The sequence below is a fragment of the Herpailurus yagouaroundi genome, unplaced genomic scaffold (assembly GCF_014898765.1).
Source record: "Herpailurus yagouaroundi ecotype Mexico unplaced genomic scaffold, PumYag 190, whole genome shotgun sequence".
In the NCBI taxonomy this organism is placed as follows: domain Eukaryota; kingdom Metazoa; phylum Chordata; class Mammalia; order Carnivora; family Felidae; genus Herpailurus; species Herpailurus yagouaroundi.
The window spans coordinates 2,521,459-2,544,922 of NW_024412421.1; the positions used below are offsets into that span (position 1 = coordinate 2,521,459).

General features: G+C 45.3%; 1 protein-coding gene across 5 annotated transcripts in view; it reads right to left on the reverse strand.

The window, feature by feature from the left end:
• The window catches only part of ABCC11 (ATP binding cassette subfamily C member 11), a 74,528-nt gene that overhangs the window by 7,427 nt on the left and 43,637 nt on the right, over nucleotides 1-23,464 (reverse strand). For 3 of the 5 annotated variants that reach the window (XM_040497947.1, XM_040497948.1, XM_040497943.1), the window contains 11 exons: nucleotides 22,110-22,199; nucleotides 19,466-19,569; nucleotides 16,816-17,013; nucleotides 14,316-14,542; nucleotides 14,058-14,195; nucleotides 12,426-12,612; nucleotides 7,880-7,969; nucleotides 6,307-6,496; nucleotides 4,778-4,937; nucleotides 1,860-1,938; nucleotides 1,074-1,187 (listed from right to left, as the gene is read on the reverse strand). In XM_040497947.1, the coding sequence (XP_040353881.1) occupies nucleotides 1,074-1,187; nucleotides 1,860-1,938; nucleotides 4,778-4,937; nucleotides 6,307-6,496; nucleotides 7,880-7,969; nucleotides 12,426-12,612; nucleotides 14,058-14,195; nucleotides 14,316-14,542; nucleotides 16,816-17,013; nucleotides 19,466-19,569; nucleotides 22,110-22,199 (1,577 nt within the window). The remainder of the gene's footprint in view (nucleotides 1-1,073; nucleotides 1,188-1,859; nucleotides 1,939-4,777; nucleotides 4,938-6,306; nucleotides 6,497-7,879; nucleotides 7,970-12,425; nucleotides 12,613-14,057; nucleotides 14,196-14,315; nucleotides 14,543-16,815; nucleotides 17,014-19,465; nucleotides 19,570-22,109; nucleotides 22,200-23,464) is intronic. The other 2 variants (XM_040497945.1, XM_040497946.1) reach the window with 2 other exon arrangements.

Sequence of the window (23,464 nt, forward strand, 5' to 3'; positions counted from 1 at the left end):
ATATATATATATATATATATATATACACACACACACACACACATATATGTATTTATATTTATTTATATTATATATTTATATATATTTATATTTACATAAATATTAGTCATCAAAAAGAATGAAATCTTGCATTTATAGTGATATGGATGGAGCTACAGAGTATTATGCTAAGTGAAATAAATCAATCAGAAAAAGACAAATACCATATAATTTCATGCATATGTAGAATTTAAGAAACAAAACAGGTGAACATAGGGAGAAAAAAATAAAGAGAGGCAAACCATAAAATAGAATCTGAACTATAGAGAGCAAACTTGAGGGTTGCTAGAGGGGAGGTTGGTAAGAGGATGGGTTAAATGGGTGATGGGTATTAAGGAGGGCACTTGTCACTTGTGGTGAGAACTGGGTGTTGTATGTAAGTGACGAATCACTAAATTCTACATCTGAAACTTTAATTAATTAATTAGCTCTGGAACAGCTATCATCTGATTTCCAGCTCTAACAAAGACAAGGGAGGGCGTCTGGGTGGCTCTGTTGGTTAAGCATCTTTGGCTCAGGTCATGATCTCACAGTTATGAGTTCAAGTCTGCATCAAGTGAGCTCAAGCCCCACTTTAGGTGAGTGTGGGCCCCACTTCTCTCTCTCTCTCTCTCTCTCTCTCTCTCTCTCTCTCTCTCTGCCCCTTGCTTACTTGTGCCTTCTCTCTCTCTCTCAAAAAAAAAAAAAAAAAAAAAAGACAAGGGAATGTCTTATACCCAAGTTTTAAAAAGAATATATGATAGAAAACTGTTAAATTAATAAGCTTCTCAACTTTAAATTTTTTAAGGGAAATGCATCATGATTTAGTTCCAGTGGTGGATCATTCAGCTTAGCTGCAGGGTATCAGAGTTTTGAGAGAGCCCAGCGTGAGTGCCCCCCACACTCAAGATATGGGAAGATTAGCAATCGGTGACATGAGGAAGCCTGTTGTGTATTTGTGGGAAAATGTATAGCATAGCACCCACTGTCCCGTGGAGATGGAGGGAGAAATAGCCAGTGTGGTTACCCAAACTGGGCGCCATCTGTGGTCTCACCTTGGAGTTGCGAAGGAGTGCTCTTGCAATGCAGAGCAGCTGCCTCTCCCCCACAGAGAAGTTTCTGCCACTTTCCACAACTTCTGCTTGCAGTCCTTGGGGTAACTTTGAGATCTGTAATATCAGGGAAAATGAGATATAGACTACATAGGCATGTGGGCATGCAGGCCATTGTGGGGTGAGACCTAACTTGACCCCATCAGACCTCCCCTATCACACTTTGTAACACTCCTCATCTCTCTATACTCCAATCGCTGATATTTCTCTTCCTTATCTGTGCCTCTCTCACTCCCATCTCAGGGTCTTTGTATATGCTAGCTCCTGTGCTGGAATGTTCTCTTGAAGATCTGTACCCTACTGCCCCCTCAACATTTGATCTCAGGTCAAATGCCCCATCTTTAAAGGGGCCTAGCTTGGCCATTCCACATAAAAAAGCTGCTCCCTGACTGAAGTAACTGTTGTTACTACCTGAAAGTATCTCATGTGTCCATTTATTTGTTGTGTTTATCTCCCATTGAATGTAAGCACCAGGAGGGCAAACACTTTACCTACCTTGCCTTTGCTGTGTCCCCTGAGCCTAGAACATGCCTGGTTCACTGTTAGTGTCTGAGTGCCATCAGACTTTATTTAGGAATCCAAAATCATCTCATCTCCATGAGATTGTTTTATCTATGCCCCAAAATGGCAGCATCTGGAATATCATGCGAGATGAGCCCCAAAGGACCAACAGGCACCGCTGTTGAAGAGGCAGGCTAAAACTAAAAATTGGGTCTTGGAGCTACTTACTGTCATGCTCAGGAATGTCCTCTCCAAGACATCCCATATCTGCTCATCTGTGTAGCGGTCAAAGGGGTCTAGGTTGAATCTGCCGTATAAGAAGAGAAGTGTTCCATAACCACATGCAACCATTGAACAGTCTATATAACACTGATATACAAATATTTGCTCAAGTCTCACTTTTACCTCTTTTAAGTATCTACCTAGAAGAAGAATTGCTGGATCATATGGTAATTTTATTTTTAACTTTTGAGGAAATGCCAAATTGTTTTCCACAGAGGCTGTACCATTTTATATTCCCACCAGCAGTGAACGTGAGTTCCAGTTTCTCAACATCCTTGCCAACACTCATTATGTTCCTTTTTCTTTTTTCATTATAGCCATCCCAGTAGGAATGAAGTGGTATCTCACTGTGGTGGGGTTGATTTTTCTGTCTTTTGCAGTGAAAAAAATCCTAATCGATCATCCAAGCAACATCAGGTTGGGATCTACCTGGACTTTACACCCATTAAAGTTTTCACTTTCATTTGGCATAGGCAACATTATTAATTCTCCTGCGTTATGCAACCACTCAGTCCTGACTAAAACCTATTCTTTTTCTCCAAAATATTTTTTAATGTTTTATTTATTTTTGAGAGAGAGAGAGAGCACGAGTAGGTGAGGGGCAGAGAGAGGGAGAGAGAGAGAGAGACAGAGAGAGAATCTGAAGCAGGCTCCAGGCTCTGAACTGTCAGCCTGATGCAGGGCTCAACCTCATAAACTCTCAAACTGTGAGATCATGACATGAGCTGAAGTCACATGCTTAACCAACTGAGCCAGCCAGGCACCTCTGATTAAAACCTATTCTTAATCTCTGCTTTATCTGTCCCCAGTTTTGGCAGACACACACATTTTGTGTGTAGGGCTAGATTGTATTAAAGCAGGAGGTAAAATGTCTTATCTGCATGATATTTGATAGTCTCCAAAACATTTTCATAGACAGACTCAGTGACACCCTTTCCCCTCAAGGGATGGGTATACCCCTTTGGTTGATGGGGAAATTATGGCTTATCAGTGTTAAATGCTTGTTCAAGGTCACACCACAAGTCAGTCTGAGAGATAGGCTAGAATCAGAGACACTCAGAGATAGATGAAACTGTAATGGATAGAGAACCCAGGTCTCCTCTATTCTAGTTCACACTTCTCCCTGCTGCAAGGGGGGAATATCACTGGCTAAGGCATGAGACTACCTGGAGTTATACCTCATCTTTACCATTTACTTGTGTGTCTCCTGAAACAAGTCACTTTTCCTGTCTAAGTTCAGTGTCTTCCCCTATAAAGTAAGGTAACAGTAGTGCCTACCTCATAGGGTTGGGGTGACAGTTAAATGAGACAGAACATTAAAGCATGGGCTAGCACATATAAATGCTCAAAAAATGTTAATTCATATTTTTATTACACCTATACCAAGGCACAATAGATTTGTCCAGGTTCTAGCTTAACACAGAGATCTATCACTAAATATTATCTCATTCCCCTAACACCACCATTTTAAAGTCCCCTGTTTGTGCACATACTATGCACTCTTCCTAAAAAGTCTTTCTCCCCTTTTTCTTCCAGACAAGCTCCTACTTATCCTTCAAGGCTCTGCTCAAATATCCTTTCCTCTATGGAGCCTTTCTGGATTCACCCAAGTAGGGCTATTTGACCTACTTCTGGGCTCCTTTCACATTTTGTTCATATCTCTGATCTGGTAAATATCCCCTTGTATTATAATCTGTTGGTTCTTATGTCTCTATACCCACCCACCCACCCCATGACTACATTCTGAACTCCTCAGGAGGAGTACAGGCAGTGATCATTCATCCAAGTGTCCTCAGGCCTTAGTACAATGTCTGGACCTAGGAAAGCCTCAGAAAAGGTAAATTAAATGAATGAAAGAAGGGAGGGGGGAGAGAGGGAGAGAGGAAAGATGGAAGGAAGGAAGCAGGAAAGGGAGGGAGGAAAGGAAGGAGAGGGAAGAAAGAAAGGAATGGGAGGGAGGAAGGAAGGAGGGAAGGAAGGAAGGAAGGAAGGAAGGAAGGAAGGAAGGAAGGAAGGAAAGGGACAGAGGCAGGAAGGGGAGGGAGGGATAGAAGGAAGAAATGAAAGGGAGGGAGAGAAGGAAGGAGGCAGAAGGGAGGAAGAAAGCAAGGAGGGGAAGAAAGGGAGGAAGTAATAATGAGTGAATAAATGATTGAATGGAGCTCTAGGGGTCAGTTTATCCTCTTGCCTCTGATAATGCCCCTTAAACATCCCTAAAACATGAGGAATCTAGCTTCATTTTTAATGCATTAGACTTCCTCAATCTCCATGCCTTAATGTTCCAACATAGCTTTAATGTGCACTGTTAAGTAGGAGTATGAATCTGGATAAAGTTTAGTCCCAGAGTTGACATCTGAGGAAATAGAAAGGTGAAGAGGCTGAAAGATCCAGTTCCATCTGCTTTGCTGACTGAACTGCCTGGATTCTTGTTCACTTCTCCTCTGCCTGGAATGTGCATCCTGTGAAGAAATGTTCCCTAACATCTAGCCTAAATGCCTCCTTCAGCTTTATCCAGTGGGAGGAGAGAAGAGAATAAACCACATCTAGACATAAAAGAATAAAGTGGTAGCCATAATGCAAATGCTTAATGGTGAACTAAAATCTGACCAATCCCATCAATTTTTAAAAAACTAAAAATTATGCCTTTCTTTTGTTTACCACATTATAGTTTACAAAGTGCTCTTGTGTATATCAGGGCTTCATTCAATCTTCAGGAACATTTCAGTGAGTCCCAGTGAGTGGCCCAGCTTGCCAAGAGATCAGAGGCCCCAAAACTGGAGCACTGGGCACCAGCTAACCAAAGACAGCCCAGCCCTGGCATCCTGGTCCTGCCACCCCTCCCAGGACCCCATCCTCTGCTTTACCTGATGGTTCCTGAAAGCAGCACAGGATCTTGAGGGACAACTGAGAACCTGGACCGCAGGTCCTCCAGGGCAATACTGCTGATGTCCACACCATCTATGAGAATCCGGCCTGCTGCAGGCTCCACCAGGCGGAAGAGAGCCACTCCCAAGGAGGACTTCCCTGTTGGGCAAGAAATATGCAGGGGCACTAAAGGCAGTTTCCTGATTTGCACTAGAAGCAGCACAGGCCACACCTGGAGTTCACACCTGACCTGCTTCCCTCCATGGCCCATCCTTTGTCATCCTGAGCCCTGAGAGAGCAGAAGAGGAGTGGAGTCTCTGCTCCAACTAGTGCCCCAAACCATGAGCAGATTTCTTACAGCCTAGATCAGAGGGCACAACTGGAGCCCCTGGGTATATCCAGCCATTCATATATTCTGTTTCACACACACAGTGCTACTGTTATTTTCTAAATTTTTGCCAGCATTTAAAAAATCCAAAGATCCTATGTACAAAATTTCTTTTTTTTTTCCTATGTACAAAATTTCAAATAGCATGCTCTTCTTGAATCCTAGAACTGGCAACACTAGTCCCACATCCTCCCACATAACCAGCAGCAGGAGCTAAGTGCGGCTGCTTCCTTGAGAGAGAACAGTGCTCTCCAGTTCAACATTCTGCCCTCCTCACCTTTCTTCATCACATCCTAGACCCATAGTAGCTTCTCTACGTCAGACTGCAGCCCTCTCAGGCCAATTGCAGGCAAGAAGTAGAAAGGGAAGGACACACCAAAGAACACAGGTAGAAGCTCTTCACCTAGCAGGAGTGCAAGGCCTGCAGGGGGCCTGAGGAAGTGGAGACCCATGAAGGTTCTTGTCTTCCTAGAGGTCTACCTGGAGGAGGCAGCTCCTAGGCACACAAGAGTGGGGCAAGAATCAAGTCTGAGGAGCGTCTTTGAACAATGTAAAAAAGGAGGGAGCTACACTTAGACCAGACCTCCCAAAAGTAATAAGAGAGGAAGGGAGGGAAAGAAGTCATAACGGAGAGGACAAAGAAGGAGGCTGATAAGAGAGGTCTAGGAATGGTAAGAAGGAAGGAGAAGCAGGACCCGGACTTCACTCCTGGACCTGCTCTTCGCCCTAACAGAGCCCTGTAATGCCCTTTGCTTGAAACACTCCTCCCCTGCACCCTATATCCATCCTTCCTGGCTCAGCTAAAATGCTGGCCTCAGAGCCCAGGCCACTGTAGCTCACCAGAGCTCAGCCCCATTACTCTGTTAATGGCACCCTTTTACTTCCTCCATGACATTCATCACTATCTGTAATTACCTTATTTATTTCCTAATTTGATGACTTAACACCTATCTTTTCCAGTGGAAAAGCAGGACTTTTTCCATGATAGCAGGACCTTGGGTTCTGTTTACTAGTGCATGGTATAAAGTGAGGGCCCAATAAACATCTGTGGGGTCACTGAGTAAACACATGCCTGGAAATAGGTCCAACACCCACAGGTCAAAGTTGAGGACAGGGGGTGCCCCAGGACATGCCACTCACCAGAGCCTGTCCTTCCCACGATGCCCACCACTTCTTGGCCATGAATTGTCAGGTTGATGCCATTGAGGATAATGGGTGTGTTGTCTCTGTATTTCATCTGATAATCCTGGAATGTGATTTCTCCATGCTGTGGCCACCCAGGGGGACAGCTCGTGCCTTCTATGTGCAAAGGAGCCTCAGGGACACACATCTCATTTTTGAAGAAAGAAAAAGAAATAAATAGTTATCATTAATCTCTGCCTATCTCCTGCTGACCCACTGGCTTCCAGCTGTTGGGTGTGTAACCCACCCCAGCCTGTCTCACACTGGGCTCAAGCCACTAGCTGTGTAATCGCAGGAGCACCCCAAGAGGAACATCCTGCTCCACTTACCTGACATGCACATAATTTTAACCCCAAAAAGTGAGAGACCATTTGGCTAGCCCCCCTGTTATTAACATAGAGAACTTATTCTAATTTATTATGTGAGGCTCTAAAGAAATAGAATCTAGAACAGTGACAATAAAGGCAGCAGAGCTAACTGACCCCTTTGGGGCATGTTTTATAGCTCAGCGGCCTTGTGCAGACTTATGCTCCCTCTATCCTTCTCAATGAGGTAGGTAATTTTAAATGCATTTCACACACAAGGAAATAGAGACTCAAATGGGTTAAATGACTTATCTAAGATCATAGAGCTTATGAACTCAGACCAGGACTGCCTGACTTCAAGCTCATAACTGAATCAAGCACAGCTGGGTATGTCCTGAGGCCTGAATGATGGAAAAGAAGCACAATCCACAAGTCACAGCCCTTCACCACAGGTGCTTATGTACAATAGCATCCCTTCATGTTAAATCAAAGTTCTATGATTCACAAATTCTGCTCCTATTAACAGGGGCTGGAGAACTGGTTTTAAAGGCTCTGCCAGTCCCCGGCTGTGCAATCTTAAGCAAGATGCTGAGCCTGGCCAAGCCTCAGTTTCCTCTTCCAGGGGGATGATAATTCAATCAACCCTATAAAAGTGTTTTGTGGTTCCATGAGATAATCTATATATAAAAATATTGAGCCTTTACTGTGAGCCAGGCACTGTATTAAGTGCTTTACATATTGTGTTATTTAATCTTTGTAATAACCCAATGAAGTAGATACAGTGAACTGTCCCCAGTTTACACGGCTGACTCAAGTGGCAAAGCTTGGACTTGAACCCAAGTGATCTGGCTCTAAAACCTGTGTTCTTAACTACTCTAACACAAATAGAAGCAATAATAATAATAATAATAATACCAATTATTATTGACATTATTATTGTTTTTATACTTGGGCAAAACTCTCATTTCTAAAAAGGGCAGATTATTCTCTCTACATCCAGGAAAGCTGTGGGGGATGTGATGAAAATGGGCCATAGAGTATGGAAGGGTTTCTAAGAAATAACATCCACAGGTCCAGGGAAGATGGGGAGGGGCTGCAATTGCCTCTTGAAAAAGTCTCAGGACCCCTGGGGTGCTGGAGCTTGCAGAGGCCACGGAAGCTGAGCCCCAGACATGGGTGTGAAAACTTCCTGAGCTCCCCACACCGAACCCAGACCTGCATCCCACCTTCATGTACTGCAGCATCCTCTCTGCGGAAGTGAAGTACGCCTCTGTCTCTGAACCAACCCGGGCAGTGGCCTGGAAGTTGGATGCCAGCTGGAGTGAAGGAGAAGCATCAGGTCAAGAAACTGACAGGGGTGTGCTTAGGATTTCAATGCCCCGAAAAAACACTCATCACCACCCCTCCTGAATGACTTCTCAAACAAAGACAATTTCCTTACAAGAGTGGAGCAGATACCTTTGGTGCCCCCCAAGCCCACTTCTGAGGTTAGCTGCGTGATGGCGTGCAGTTCTGGGCAAGACACCACTGACACTATCCCACCTCAAGTACCCTTTGTGTGTATTTCTGCTTTCTGCTCAAAACCTTCACTCACACCACAGGAGCCCCTTCTGTCCATGTACAGTTGCAGCCCCAAAACACAGGGGAGTGAAAGTGCTGTGGGCAAACCCTCAACTAATGGGGAAAGGAGCCAGTAAATGAAGGCTCCTGTCCCTCAGTCTCTGGGGGACAATCCAGGGAGTATCCTATTTGCTTCTCAGAAGGTGCCAGTAGAGTTGAGAGGTGGTGACCCAGAAACAGCAATCTCAATGACACTTGCCCATAACAGAGTTTCTCCTTCCCTGCCTCTCTCTCTCCTGCTCCCTCAGTCATGTTTCTTAGGAGCACATCTCAAATAATCTGCCTACACCCAAGTCCTTGTTTCTGGCCTTGCCTTTAAGGAGTCTCAGGGATGCTCAGGAATTGGAGGCACCAGAGATGAGGACAACTGAGGCCCAAAAGGGGAAATAACATACACAGAATCACCTGGAACCTGGAGGTAGAGCTGAGATGGGGAACCCAATCTTCATACTCCCCATCCCCCTGGTCCAAGATGTGGGCAAACAGGCCATGAAGAAAGTGCTGGACAATAAGTTCACTATGAATTCATTCAGCACACTCCCTGAGGGCTCTATGCCATGTGCCAAGCCAGGATCTGTGCCCCAAACTGCAACAGACCCAGGCCCTGCCCTCAAGGAGCTCCCAGTCAGGTGGGGAGACAGATGGGTCAACAGAGAATGCCAGCACAAGCGGATGTACTTCACCCTGGGAGGCACTATGGGGAGCCATTAAGGACCCCCCCAGACAAGGTCCCCCCAGACAAGGGCCACAGGGAAGTCTTCCTGCAGCAGTTGGCACAGGAGTTTCATTTTAAGGAGAGGTGGGATTTAGCAGGTTAAAAATGGGTGGAGAAGGGCACTCCATAGAGAGGGGACAAAGTCCTGAAAATAGTAAGTAGCAGGATATATTCAAGGCCTTGCATGCCATTCGGCTATGACTGGAACAAAGAGTATGGGAAGGGGAAGGAAAGCCCTTTAGAAGTCAGAGAAGGTGGATGCCATAATGAAATGACACTGACAGTTGGAAAGGAGCCCAAGGAGACTGCCTTTCCTCCAGTCAGTGTATCAGACATGGCTGGTTGCCTTGTTAGTAGCCGGTCCCTTTTTTCTTTCTTGCTAGCACAACCTCCATTATGCTCAGGCATCTGGCAGCCTGATGCTCCAGGGAGACTTGGTTAACTCCATTCCTCTTGTCATTGATAGGTTTAAGGTGTGAGCCATGCTACAATTCTGGCCAATGAAGCATGAGGAAGAGTCAGATGGGAGTATTCTGGGAAGCTGCTCCTTGTTCTTAAAACAGGGCACATGAAAAAAGTTCTCTCCTTTCTAACTTTTGGTGGTTATTTGGTGAGGATATGTTGCTTGGGGCTGCAGCAGCCATTTTGTGACCTTGAATAGACAAGCCTGAGGATGAAGCCAGGATGTGGATGCCAGGGCAAAAAGATAGAATGCTCATGGATTCATGCTAGGTCACTAAATTAACAAAGAAAAGCTTACCCCAGCCTTCTGGATACATCACATAATAAGCCTCCAAACTGCCAAGGCCATTTTGAACTGGTTCTAGCATTTGCTGGCTGGAGGCCAGGAGCATCTCAATTATTTACAGTTCTTAAGGTTGCAAAGCAACATGGTGTGTGATTCCTGCTACCCAAAGCTTGAACATAATTTCATCGAGAGTGCATGCAGAAGTCAGCAAGGCACCAGTGTGGCAGAGGAAAGATGTATGCTGGGGTCACAGGGCCAGATTTGAGGGGCCTGAGGGCACGGCCCATAGCTTAGGTTTAGCATAAGGAGACAGGGCTCTAAACAAGACAGTGACATCAGGAAAACTGTAACTAAAGGTCACTCTGGTGAGATGTAGGAGGTAGACAGGAGGGGCTTCAAGGGGAGGAGAGGAGGCTTCGAGGTTGCTACCTAGGATAGAGATGAGACACTTGAACAGGACAGCAGACGTGGAGAAGAAAAAATAAATTCAGGGCCATTTTGAAGCAGTCAGGCCTCCAGCAGAACTCCTAACTAGTTTCCTGTGATGGAACAAGCTGGGGAGACCTTTGAGAGGTGCCTCATGTGCACAGTGCACCCTGGGAGAGATGAGACCCCGCCCCTCTTGCCTGGGCCAGCACACGATAACATTGCCCCAAGCTTTGCCCCCCTGGCCCATGTCATATAGGAACCAGGAGGGATATCTGGCCTTGGTGACTCCAGATCCCCTTTGACACCAGTGTGGTACCTCTCCCTGAGTTTTGGAAGGTTTGGGGGCAACTCTGCACTGGCACATGCATGTGTGTGTGTGTGTGTGTGTGTGTGTGTGTGCGTGCACATGCGCATATGTGTATTTGTCAGAGAGAGGAAGACAGAGAGGAGAGGAGTGTGACCCACTAGGGACAAACCTATCTCTCACCAGCTGTGGGAACCAGGGCAAGTTACGGAACTCTGAAGTTCTGACTTCCTACCTGTAAGTGAGGAACAGTAACAGCTAACATTTACTGAGCATTTATTCTGGGCCAAGCACTGTTCTAGGTGTTCAACATGCATTAATCCTCATGTTTATACATGTCTCACAAATCTGTAATTTTGGAACTTGTATTATCTCCTTTTTACAAAATAAAGAACCCCAGGTACAAGGAGGGTAAGAGGCTTCCCCAAAGCTAATAATGGGCAGAGCCTGGCTTGAACCCACATTCCAAAGCACACAATCTTAACCATTTTGCTATAGCTCGTGGAATGTAGTAAGAATTCAATGCAAGAAAGTGCAACAAGCACCTAGCAAAGTGCTAGCTCAGTGCAAGTGTCCAGTACATTCCATGTTGTTGCACTGGTAAGCTGTCTGCAAGTGTGAGCACGGCACAGCCACCTGCATGGCCTGGGTGCCTGCAGAAGGCTCCACACACACAGGCATGGCTGTGCATGTACAGGACTGCATATTTATGCAAATATATACCTGCTGCAGGGGCTCAACAAGGAGCAAGATGGAGCCCCTTGGCATACCCAAAAGATGCCTCACCATTGGGACACATGAGACCCAAAGCCAGTTAGAGAGAAAGCCACATGACCATAGAGAAGGCAGTTAATGAGCACCCCCTCGGGGAGCTGGAACTGTGTAACCAGTGTTCCCCCAGGCGGCTGCAAAGCCAGCCTCTGGCCTCACAGCCCTTGTGGCTAGCCCTTCCACTGGACTGACCCTGCAGACATGAACTTGGCCAGCTTGACCCTCTCATGCCCCAATGTAGTGGACGTGGAGGAACTCAGGCCAGGAGCTTTGCAGGCTGCTACATCAGAATCCCCTAGAGAATCTGCTTTTAAAATTAGATTCCGACCACCCAGGACCTGACTCTGAAAACCCAAGGCTGTGCTCTAGAGCATGGTCCTCCTGTCAGTTGTACCAGTGCCCAGGCCGAACATTCCTGCAAGGCTGGGGCAAAGTGTTCTGCTTCAAGTCCTGTGCACTTTAAAGTCTGAGAAGATCTGTTTCAGGGGAGGGACTGGATGACTCCTTAGATAACTGAAGGAAGCCTGATAGCTAACTCAACGAATGATAGTAAAGTGAAAACATACCAGACAGCAAATAACAGGTCTTGGTTCTTACCCTGGCTCTACTTCCTTATTTTTTAATGTTTATTTATTTTTGAGAGAGAGAAAGAGAAACAGAGAAACAGACAGACAGAGACAGAGCACAAGCAGGGGAGGGGCAGAGAGAGAGGGAGACACAGAATCTGAAGCAGGCTCCAGGCTTTGAGCTGTCAGCACAGAGCCCGACGCAAGGCTTGAACACAGGAACCATGAGATCATGAACTGAGCTAAAGTCAGATGTTCAACTGCCTGAGCCACCCAGGTGCCCCATTCTGGCTCTACTTCTAGTGCTCTATACATTCAGACAAATATTTCCCTTTCTGGGCTTCAATGTCCCCATCTGCACAATAAAAGGGTTGGACTGGACTGCCTGCGGGCTCCATTCAATCCCAATACTCTAAGATTCCATTAAATAGCTTTAAATATAGACTTCCCAATTCAGAGGTGACAGGAAAACAGGAAAGCAGAAGATTCAGAAGGCCAAGCACACAACTCATAAAGCCACAAATGGCCAAACCCAAGGTGTTATCAAAGTCCCATGAACCCCTGAGTCTGTCCACAGGCCACAAGCCAAAACCCCACTATCTGAGAGTCCCTCCCTCACCTGCAGGATGAGGCTAATAGCCATAGCTTTATAGGAATATGGGGCAGAGGAAATGCCAAAAGCCACAAACAAGGCCACAGTCAAGGTCAGCAGGTTGGTCATGGTCTCCAGCCTCAGTGCTATCCATCTCGAGGAAGACAGGAACATCAGCATGTAGTTATTCTGTATATCACTCAGCCTCTTAAACCTGAGAAAGAAAGGACAACCTGAAAACAACATGTGTTTGTCTAACCCAGAGTTTCCTGGGAGTGGACACTGGTTGCTTCCTCCAGCATCCGGCTCCCCACTCCACCCAAGGAACCTGAATTATCTTTGGGGGCCTTCTCCCTGCCCCTTTCTCGGTCATGGAGTTGACCTGACCCCAGATCTAGGAGTAGGCTCTGACTGACTTATCAGCCCAGGCTCTTCCCTAGGCCTTGATCATCAGTTAGGGGAAGTTCCCTACCCAGGACAATAAGAGTGAATAAATGTCGGGATCTACTCATGAGTGAGGGGAAGCAACCCCTTCCAAGTATCTATCCACCTTGGAGAAGGGGCTGTGTCTGTCTTATTCACTACCATCTTCCCTGTGGCTCTGAGCACCCAGTAGGTAACTGAATGCATCATTTGAAGATGCCCTCAATCCCAGCACCTGCACAGTCCTTGAGTGCTCTCTAGTCCCACTGAGAGACTTGGTTCCATGGTTCATCCATTATTCCAATTAACCAGACATACACTGTCTCCCACACTCAAATCTTACCAGGCTTCAAACCCATTTCAGATGGCTCAATGCCACCTCTTTCCCCCTTGAAGTCTTTTTTTTTTCTAAGTTTATTTATTTATTTTGAGAGAGAGAGGCAGAGAGAGAGAGGGAGAGAGAGAATCCCAAGCAGGCTCCACACCGTCAGTGCAGAGACTGACGTGGGGCTCAATCCCACAAACCATGAGATCATGACCTGAGTTGAGATCAAGAGTCAGAAGCTTAGCCTACTGAACCACCCAGGCATCCCCCCTTTTTTTAAAGTTCCCCCTGAACCCTTATGGACTTTTATCTGCTTTTCTCCTATGTTATTAGTCATTTTTAACCCTGTATTATTACAAAAATGTGTGTATGTGTCTCCTGTCTTCCACCAGACTGTGAGCCTCTTATAGTTCAAGGCAGATCATGTGTGATTGATCTTTACAAATGGGTAAGTTCATATGATACAATTAAGGCTCAACATCCATCATAGGGTGTTTTTGTTTGTATCAACAAGCATTTAGAATACAAACCTATAGTTATGAATAGTGAAGGAAATTCTGTTATTTAGAAAGCTATTGCTTCGTGTATTTTATTAAAATTAGATACCTGTTTGGAAGTGAAAGAAAAAGAACAATGCAAGAAGTGCTGACCCAGCAACACTTCTTACTATTAATTATATTAATATGTGTATGCAATATCTACAGGTCTTTAAGGCTTACAAATATTTCCTGCATCACTTATATTTCTTATTCCTATATGCATCATCTTATAGATGAGGTCTTGGAAGCTCAGAAATAAATGGAATAAAATAATGTGAAGAGAACACTATTTCCAGATCCTCTGTTCACCACCTTCCTGCTTCCCACAGTCCCCACTGCCCAATCATCCTCAGATGACAGCACAGGACTCACTTGCTGATGAAGTCTTCAGTTTTTCCATAGACATGGATGGAGCTCAGGCCCTGCAGAGCAGTGAGGATATGGGAGAGCAGAGGGGAGCGGCTATAGTTCTCCAGTCTCTTGAACATGTTGATGGCCATCTTAAACTTCCTGCATCAAGAATGAGAGTGAGTGACCTGGGCAGTCCTCCTCAGGGACCAACCAGTTCTACATACCAGCCTGGTATCCCAAGTCACAGACCCAGCTCACAAGCACAAAGAACCCACTTACATATAATAAATAAGGCAAACAGTAACTAATATGATTCCCATCAGCAGGATATATGGAGACAGCACACTGACAACCAACAAGATGGCGACCACCATCAAAAACAGGACTAAGAATTCTTCAGCAACAACGGGCAATAACTGGTCCAGCTGATCCAAGTCCCCTGCAAAGCAGTTCAGGAGTCGGCCTGTTGGGGTTGTGTCAAAGAAGCTCATGGGGCAGCATAAAACCTGTAGTGACAAAAACAACCCAGATCAAGAGATAGTTCTGGAACTTGGTGAAGATGTCAGTTATACTCAGCCCTGAAGAGATGCAGGATACAGCCTAAAGGGTGTGCAAGGGAGGCAGTTTAGAGCAATGGCTAAAAGCATGAGCTCCATAGTCAATCTGCCTGGGTTCCAGTGTTAGCAAACTCCTCCACCTACTGCTGTGTGACTTTGGGCAAGTTACTTAACCCCTCTGAGTCTCAATGTCCTCATTTGTAAAATGGGGATGATAACAACACTTTACTGAGTTATGGTGAAGATTGCACAAGTCTGCAAATAGACTAAAAACACCTCTGAGATGTGCAGCTTAAAAGGGTGAGCTTTATAATTACATGAATTATATATTAATAAACCTGTTATGAGAGGAAGGAAGGAAGGAAGGAAGGAAGGAAGGAAGGAAGGAAAGGATTGAAGGAAGGGAGGAGGGAGGGAGAGGGAGGAAGAATTAACACACTAAAAGTCTCAGAACAGTTCCTGCATCCTAATTAGCATTCCATTAATACCAGCACTTATTATTTTCTACAAATGGGACCATTTTCATCAGGATTACCGAAGATTAGTAGCAGCAATACTACTGCGATTGCACATGACTTGTTGTCTTGGGTAGAATTTAAGCATGACTGCCTTTTCTTGAAGATGGTGTCCTAACTTGGTCTCTAAAAGCAGTGGACATGAGGGCCTTTGGAGATTAAAGAACATTTCGTAATGGAAGGGCTCTAGCAAAAGCATCTAGTTCATGTCCTCATTTTACGGATGAGAAAACTGAAGCCCAGAGAAGGGAAGGTTGCTCAGCAATTTGCTCAAGGTCACCCAAGTAGTTAATGGCAAAACCATGACCAGACCTCCCAAGGCTCCCCAACCACCCTGCCCCAGCACAGCCACACTCTTTACAGAAGGCATTTCTTAAAGGTTTGTGGCACTGAGCAAGTGACCAACTGACCACTTCATTTCCCCATGTATTTCTCAAGCTGTAACACAAGAACAAAACATAAATAGAAGTTAATCCTATCTATTAAGGCCAAAAGTAAAGGAAGGAATAAAAGGAGGAGGGAGGGAGAAGGAAAGTGCATTTTGACTATTAATAAATAATAATTATTTGCATCATAAAATTTCCCAGAAATGCTCTGCTTCTCTTCAACCCCTAATTTAAGCTGGCTGAATGTGACTCACCCTTCAGGTCACAGCAGAGAGGTCCCTTCCTCCAAGAAGGCTGCTTGGACTCCATCCTTCCCTCCATCACCTACATGCTAGGGTTAGGTTCTTAGGACTCCATGGGCTCCCACCCAGTAGGTAATTTTACATACTATGTTACAACAAGCCTATTTTCTCATCAGTCTCCCTCAGTAGACTATAAGGCCATGATGGTCTGAACCATACCTGAATTGTTCATTCACCACTGTAAGCCCAATGCCCACCATAGAACCTGCACATAGTAACATCTGGTGAGGGGGAGAGCAATGATATTTCCAAGAGGCAGTTTGGTATTTTAACCATAATACATTCTCATCAGGACACACAAGGATGTCAGACTTCTTGTATGTAAAATAAGGATAATAGTACCACTTGAAAAGGAACTTGGGACAATTATAAGCAACACTATATGTGACAGTATTCAGCCAACAGAGGCCAACATTGGTGTGCCCGGCCCTCCAGCAAGGGACACTACCTTTTAGAATCACACTGCTGACAGCAGGATAGTTTCCAGGCACCCAGCTCATTCTGTGGCTTGCTCCCACCCACCCAGTGGCCCAGCGTGCACTTGCAACTATATTCCGCAAAGGGAAAAACTATGGAGACAGTAAAAAAAGATCAGTGGTTGTTAGGATTTGAGGGGAAAGGAGGGATGAGTGGTACAGCACAGAAGATTTTTACAGCATGAAACTGTTCTGTATGATGCTTCATGGCAGATACATGTCAGTATATATTTGTCCAAGTCTATAGAATGTACAGAATAAAGAAGACTTTAGATAAACCATGGACTGATGCTGATGATGATGATGATGATGTATTGATAGTAGCTCATCAATTGTAACAAACATCCTGCTCTAATGCAAGATGTTAATAACAGAAGAAACTGGGAGATTAGTAAGAGGCATATGAGAACTCTGTACTTTCCACTTAATTTTTCTTAAACCAAAAGCTTCTCCAAAAAATGAAGTCTAGTAATTAAAAAAAGAAAGAAAAGCGGGACAGGCTAGGGCTCAGCCTGCAACAGCAGCCAATACCCAAGCCCATACCTTGCTAAGGAGTTTGCTGTGCAGGGCGGTGGATGCTTTCCTCGTGAGTTTGGTGAAGGCCTTGGAGAAGCAGAGACCCGTGCAGATTAGCAACAGCACACTGAGGCCATACACCAGGTGGTAAATTGGCAGCTGAGGGTTGTCCAGTATGTCGCCTGGGTCTGCTGTTGTTCCATTGCTCTCTTGGCTGCTATTGGTCTTCAAAAGAGAACAGAGTGTGGTTTGATAAGACATATAGTTGGTCTTGTGTCCAGTTCCTGGCACAGAGCTCCTAAAATCCCTGTATTTCCCTAAGTGATAGGGGTGCTGGGAGCATCTTTTGTTCTAATATTTGGATATTGACTCTGATTCCTGACATAAAATCTTCTAAGACCCTTGGAGTCTCTGGAGCAATCTCTAATTGCTTTTTGTAGCTAGTGTGTCTTTTCGTAGCCAGTGAGATGTCTGGTGTGAGGAGGGGGCTAGATAGCATGGATGGAGAACTGGTCACCAGAAAGACCAAGCCATTACTAGAAGCTTAGAACTTTCAACCCCACCCCACCCCACCCTCCATCTGGCTGGGGAGAGGAGCTGGAGGTTGAATTAATAATTGATCATGCCTATAAGATGAAGCCACCATAAAAATCCCTAAAGTACAGGGTCTAGAGAGCTTCTGGGTTGGTGAATACGTTCACATGACATGAGGGTTGTGCACCCCTACTCCACAGGAACAGAAGCTCCTGTACCTGGAGCCTTTCTAGATCTCACCCTATGTACTGTTTCATCTGGCCAATCATCTCTATCCTTTATTATGTCCCTTATAATAAACTGGTAAAAGTATTCCCTGAGTTCTGTCAGCCATTCTAGCAGATGATCAAATCCAAAAAGGAGGTCATGAGAACCCCCAGTTGACACCTGGTCTGCCAGAACTATAGGAGGTCTAGACTCGTGATTGGCATCTGAAGCAGGGACAAGCTTGTGGGACTGAGTGCTTAACCTGGGGAGTCTGCACTAACTCCAGGTGGTGTCAGACTGACTTGAATTGTAGGACACACAGATGTTGTCCAGAGCATTAGAGAGTTGGTTGCTTTCAGAAAAAAATTGCACAATAGATATCAGAAGCCTTGTGTGGGAATAGAGCAAAATAGTGAGTTTTCTTTCTTTGGGGAGGCAGATCATCTGAATCAGGCACCCGCAAGGCTGCCAGGGTAGAAAAGGCTTGATAAATTCACTCTATGGTGATTAGGAATTTGTGCTATATTGGGGCGCATGGGTGGCTCAGTTGGTTGAGCAGCAGACTCTTGATTTCAGCTCAGGTCATGATCTCCTGGCTCATGAGTTCTAGCCCCACATTGGCTCACTGCTGTCAGCCTGTCAACGCAGAGCCTACTTCTGATCCTCTGCCCCCCACCTCTCTCTCTGCCCCTCTACTGCTCCCACTCAAATATAAATAAATCTCCTCAAAAATAAATAAACATTTCAAAAAGAATATTTTTAAAAAGTTAACCAAGTACTCCTTTGGGTAAACATGGCTTGGAATCAAGAACCAAGTTCAAGTCCCAGCAGGGGACTTCACATCCCAGGGAAGGTTCTTTTTCACACTATCCTCTATAAAATGGAGACAGAACCCACCTCCGAATGTGGTTGGGAAGATGAATGAATTAAGCAGGCACATAATGGCTGAGAACTGCAGGTCTCTCAACACAAAATAATTCCAACCAAACCCCTGTGCTAAGAGACTTGACCAAACTTCAGCATGGCTTCTAGCGGCTTAAGGCATGTCCCTAGGAGGACCCCAGCCCCTGCCCCCCATCAAAATGCCTGCCTGCAGAATCTCAACCACCACCAGGAAAAGTTACCATTTGTTCCAGCCAACACCTGACAGCATGCCCCTGACCTCCCTTTCTCGGAGCCCTCACTAAAAAGTGCTTACAGCTGTGAATACATAGCTCTTACAACTCAGAGCATCTCTCCCAAGGACCTGGGAACCATGTCTTTAAAATGTAATCACCATGAAGGATAGGGCCTCTGTCTCCTAGTCCCTGTGGGAGATTAGTCCTAACTTTGATAACTGCCAGCTAATGGACACAGCTGACCTCATCACATTCACACTCACCAGCCCTGGATAAATTTCACTCCTCTGCCTCTATTCAGTCCCCACATTCATTCTCCCTTTAAAACACCCAAATCACCTGTGCACAAATCGGATGACTTTCAGCTCTTTCCCCTGCCATTAGTAGTGACTGAGTAAAATGTGTTTTCCCTGCTTTCACTAACATCAGCTGTGTTTAACTGTGATGTGTCCTCCCAGCCCCCAACAAGGGGTCCAGAGGCACATTTTAAATAAAGCAGAATGAGAAGGCAAAATGGAATGTAAAGCATTCTTGAGGACCTGTCTGGGGACATAAACCTCTTGGTTTTGTCCTGACGAGACTGCACTGGTGACCGCTCATTCTATGAACACTGGGGGTCAGAGCTGGGAGGGAAGCCCCACGTCTGGCTCTCAGAGGTCCTCTCTAGAGCTTTTTCATTTGTCAACTTGGCAATGGCAGGCTTCAGGCTTGCCATGGGGTTCCCTGACCCATGCTCTGACCCTCGTGGGGCCCAAGGAGTGGTGCCCCACTCCATAGCAGCCCACAGAAACACACCCCACTCCCACCATGACACTTACCCCTGAGCCCTGCTGCAACCAATAGCTCAGCCACCAGAAGTTGAAGACTGTGAAGAAGACAATCCCCATCATGAGAAAGACAACAATGGCAGAGGCCATGTAACCTGGAGAGACAGGAAAGGGGTAACACACAGGTGCCATAAAAAGGTGAAGGATAATGGTTGACAAAGTTGCTCAGCCATCCCAATCCCTTGGATCTCCTTGACCCCCATCCACCTTGGACACCTTGGAGGACTTCCAAGGTTAGGAAGCCCAGTAGTCAAGTCCTGACTCTACTACTTACAGGCTATGTTAGCCTGAGCAAAGTACCAAAAGTCATTCCACTGTTTTACCTATGAAATTGTGATGGTAGTCATACCAGCCGCATGGGATCACTCTGAAGAGGATATGTGATAATGTGTGCCAAACACCTAACCCAGTGCCTGGCACAAAAGAAATATTCTAGAGTAGTCTCCCTTATGCAGGTCCTGAGGATTCAGTCTTAAAAATGACATCAGCTACCTTTTATGTGGTATGTGCTACTATGGACTATGTGCCAGGCATAGTACTAAACACAGACATTATCTCTGAATTTGGAATTCATGCACCCATTTACTGAGTATCCAAGAAGGGAAGAAACTTGCCCAAGGTCATAGAGCTGGCAAGTGGTAGAGCTTGGATTCAAAAAAGCCAAGGATGCGGAGCACCCAGGTGACTCTGTCGGTTAAGCATCCAACTTCAGCTCAGGTCACGATCTCAGGGTTTGTGAGTTCGAGTCCTGCGTCAAGCTCTGTGCAGATGGTCAGAGCCTGGAGGATGCTTCAGATTCTGTCTCCCTCTCTCCCTCTCTGTTCCTCCCCCACTCATGCTCTGTCTCTTAAAAATACATAAATGTTTAAAAAAAAATTTTTTTTAAGCCAAGGATGGGAAAACCCAGGGTGCATCTCTTCCTTCTGTAGATGTCCCTGCCCCCAGCACTCTCCCCACCTGTTCAGTCTGTGCTCCGTTCCCATATTTGTGTGCGTTGTTAAGATTTTAACTTTTAAGTAATCTCTACACCCAACATGGGGCTCGACCTTACAACCCTGAGATCAAGAGTCGCATGCTCCACCGAATGAGCCAGCCACGGAACCCCTTGCCCATATTTCTTCTTTTGAATTCAACCCTTCCTTAAGCTCCACTCAAGGGTCACCCCTTCTTTGATGACATCTGAGACTGTGCCTAGCCACAGAGATCTTTCTTACTACCTGGGTAATGCAGATGTCATAATTCTCCAGCTAGATTCCATGACTGGCCCTTGGAGGCCTTTATGCCCCCTCTCCTCTGGAGCTTGGCACAGTGCCTGACCCATAAAGTACTTTGTAAATACAGATCAATTGGTTGCTGGATTCATTCATGCATTTGCAGGCATCTGCTGCTCCCCTCTCTGGCTAGGCACTATGTTATGCCCTGCAGGGCTACCCATGGTAGAAGGAATAGGGATAGTGATCTATGAACAGCCTACCTCTTCCTCTTTTAGACAAGTGGAAAGAAGATACACCTTACATGGGGTTAGGTTCCAAATTCAATCAAAAGTAAAAAGTTGGCATGGAGTCCCAGTTACTCTCACAAATATCTTAAATTACTTAAAAAGTACAGTATCATATACTTGGTTTTGTGTTTATAAAATTGTACAGTTATATTTATATGAATTTGATAATGTATACCCTTTAATAAAGCAGTAGCTTTGAAACTTCTAGCTGCCTGCCACCCACCATCAGAAATGTATTTTGAATGCACACCAGGATAAAGGCTTCACCAATGTCACTGTATGAAATGGAAGCAGACAATTTCTATTCTCTTCTATCGGATTTCTTTCAGTGCTGCTTAAAATCCACTCAACTGATTTCAGAACCCACTAGTGGGTCAGGACATAAAGTTTGAAAAACACTCAAAGAGTACTGTATGAACTACATTTTCTTATTTTCTCCATTCTTGGTGCTATGGCAGCTGGGGCCTTGATCTTGAGGAGACTGCTTTTCCCAGGGCTAATTCCTAGAAACAGCAAATGACTCCCTGTGAGCACACTTGGGATGTACAAATCAACCAACCCACAGCCACACTCCCAACCTCATCCTGCATCAAACTCACACACCCAACCAACATTCCTGCCCTAAATCACCCCAGGTCCAGGTTCCAAATAACTAGGGACCAGTCCTATAGCCCAGAGCCACCCCCCCCCCCAATTAATCAAATTATATAATCCTAAACTTACTCAGCATACCCACCCTGTCGCACCCACTCCTTCCCACAAAAACCCCAATAAGGCCTTGGGGCCTTCCCTCTGCCTCCTGACCAATGTGGCCCTGCATGGCATACCCTGTCTCCTGTTCCTAGGGTCCTGTGAACATAAACTTCTCCCTTTGTGGCAATAATTTCCATGCCTGCATGTCTTACCATACCTGATTAAAATAAATCTCAGGTACATTTTAACACAATACGAAACTTAACTTCCAGCACTGACTATGGTGGTAGTTGAGTGTGGCTGAGATTGGAATTTTGCAGGTCAAACCCGTGAATGGCATGACTCCTCTGTGCCTCTCTACTTTGCATGACTGCACACATTCCAGTCAGGTCCAGTCAGAGAGAGAGCCCCAGGCCTGGCATGGCAGCTGACATACAGTACCTCCAGTTGCCTGGATATAGTGGTGGTAGACACTCCATCTCAGGGACCCTTCTTTCATCTTCTCCTTCCTTGTGAGCTGATTTTCCAGCACTGGGTCAGAGTAAGAGAACAAGGAAATGATGTGTCTTTCAATCACTTGCATGGCCTTCCAAGTTCAAGAAGACTTTTTATGAAGCCTTCCACCCCTGACTTCCACCCTTTTCCAGAGACCTCATCTTCCAACTGCAGTGCCCCATCCAAGTCTGATTCTAACCAGCATGTTTTCCTTGGAAAACTCTGCCAAAGGTAACTTTGACCTGAATTCCACAGCCTGCAAAGGGGTTTCAATCCCAGCCATTCAATAATCCTTGGGGTCCAGGGGTTCCCAAGATCTTGATGGGTTGGGAGAGGCAGCAGGAGAGAATGAAGAAAGCAATGATATGGAACCAGAAAACTGGGTTCCAGAATGGTCATTGCAATACTTTGCAAGCTTAGGCAAATCATTTAACTTCTCTGTTTCCTCATCTGACAACTGGCAAGCCTATAGATGGTTGCTAAGATGCTTTGCAGGAATATTCTTCTGAGAAGTCCTCAAAAAAAAAAAAAAAAAAAAAACAGCTGTCTAGACTCTTGTCCTAGAGCAGGGCAGAGAGATGAGTTCCTGAAGTCCCAGTAGATGCTACTGATGACAGTAGCAACAAAAGGAAGCAGCACTGTGGGGGTATCTGTCATTTCTGCCTAAGGCTCTCCCTTCTTCTAATAATGCCCTAATTTCCCCTGGGGAAAGGGCTCTCTTCCTGGAATTTGAATTTTGAGGGAAATCACACTATTATGGAAAATATTTAGAGTAGATTTTCTTCAAAAAGATTCTGCACCTGTTCCTGCCACTTATGGCTCAAAATTGCTGAAGAGTGATTCTTCAACTTTTCATTTTGTGATCTTCCAATTATTCTTCTGCCCAAATCGGGCTGCTTCATTGCTAAAGATGATTTTGGTGACAAGAGCCTCTAATAGGCCAAGCATTATCCTGGGGCTTCCCTACACATGACCTCATTTTATCTCCACTACAACACTACAAAGTAAGCACTAGTTACCTTCAATTTTGCAAATGAGGGTTCAAAGAGGTTATGTTGCTTTGCCAAGGTCACCCAGCTTTGTAAGCAGCAGAGTTGGAATTCAAATTGAGAACTGTCTTACTTTAAAAATGAAGGTCTTTCTGCCCTGCTGCCCTGTTTCAGATAAGAGCTAGACTGTGAGCTTCTGGATATCCAAGACTGGGCCCAATTCATATCTGTTTTTTTTTTAAGTTTATTTACTCTGAGAGCATGCACAGGCAATGAATGGGCAGAGAGAGAGGGGAGAGAGAGAATTCCAAG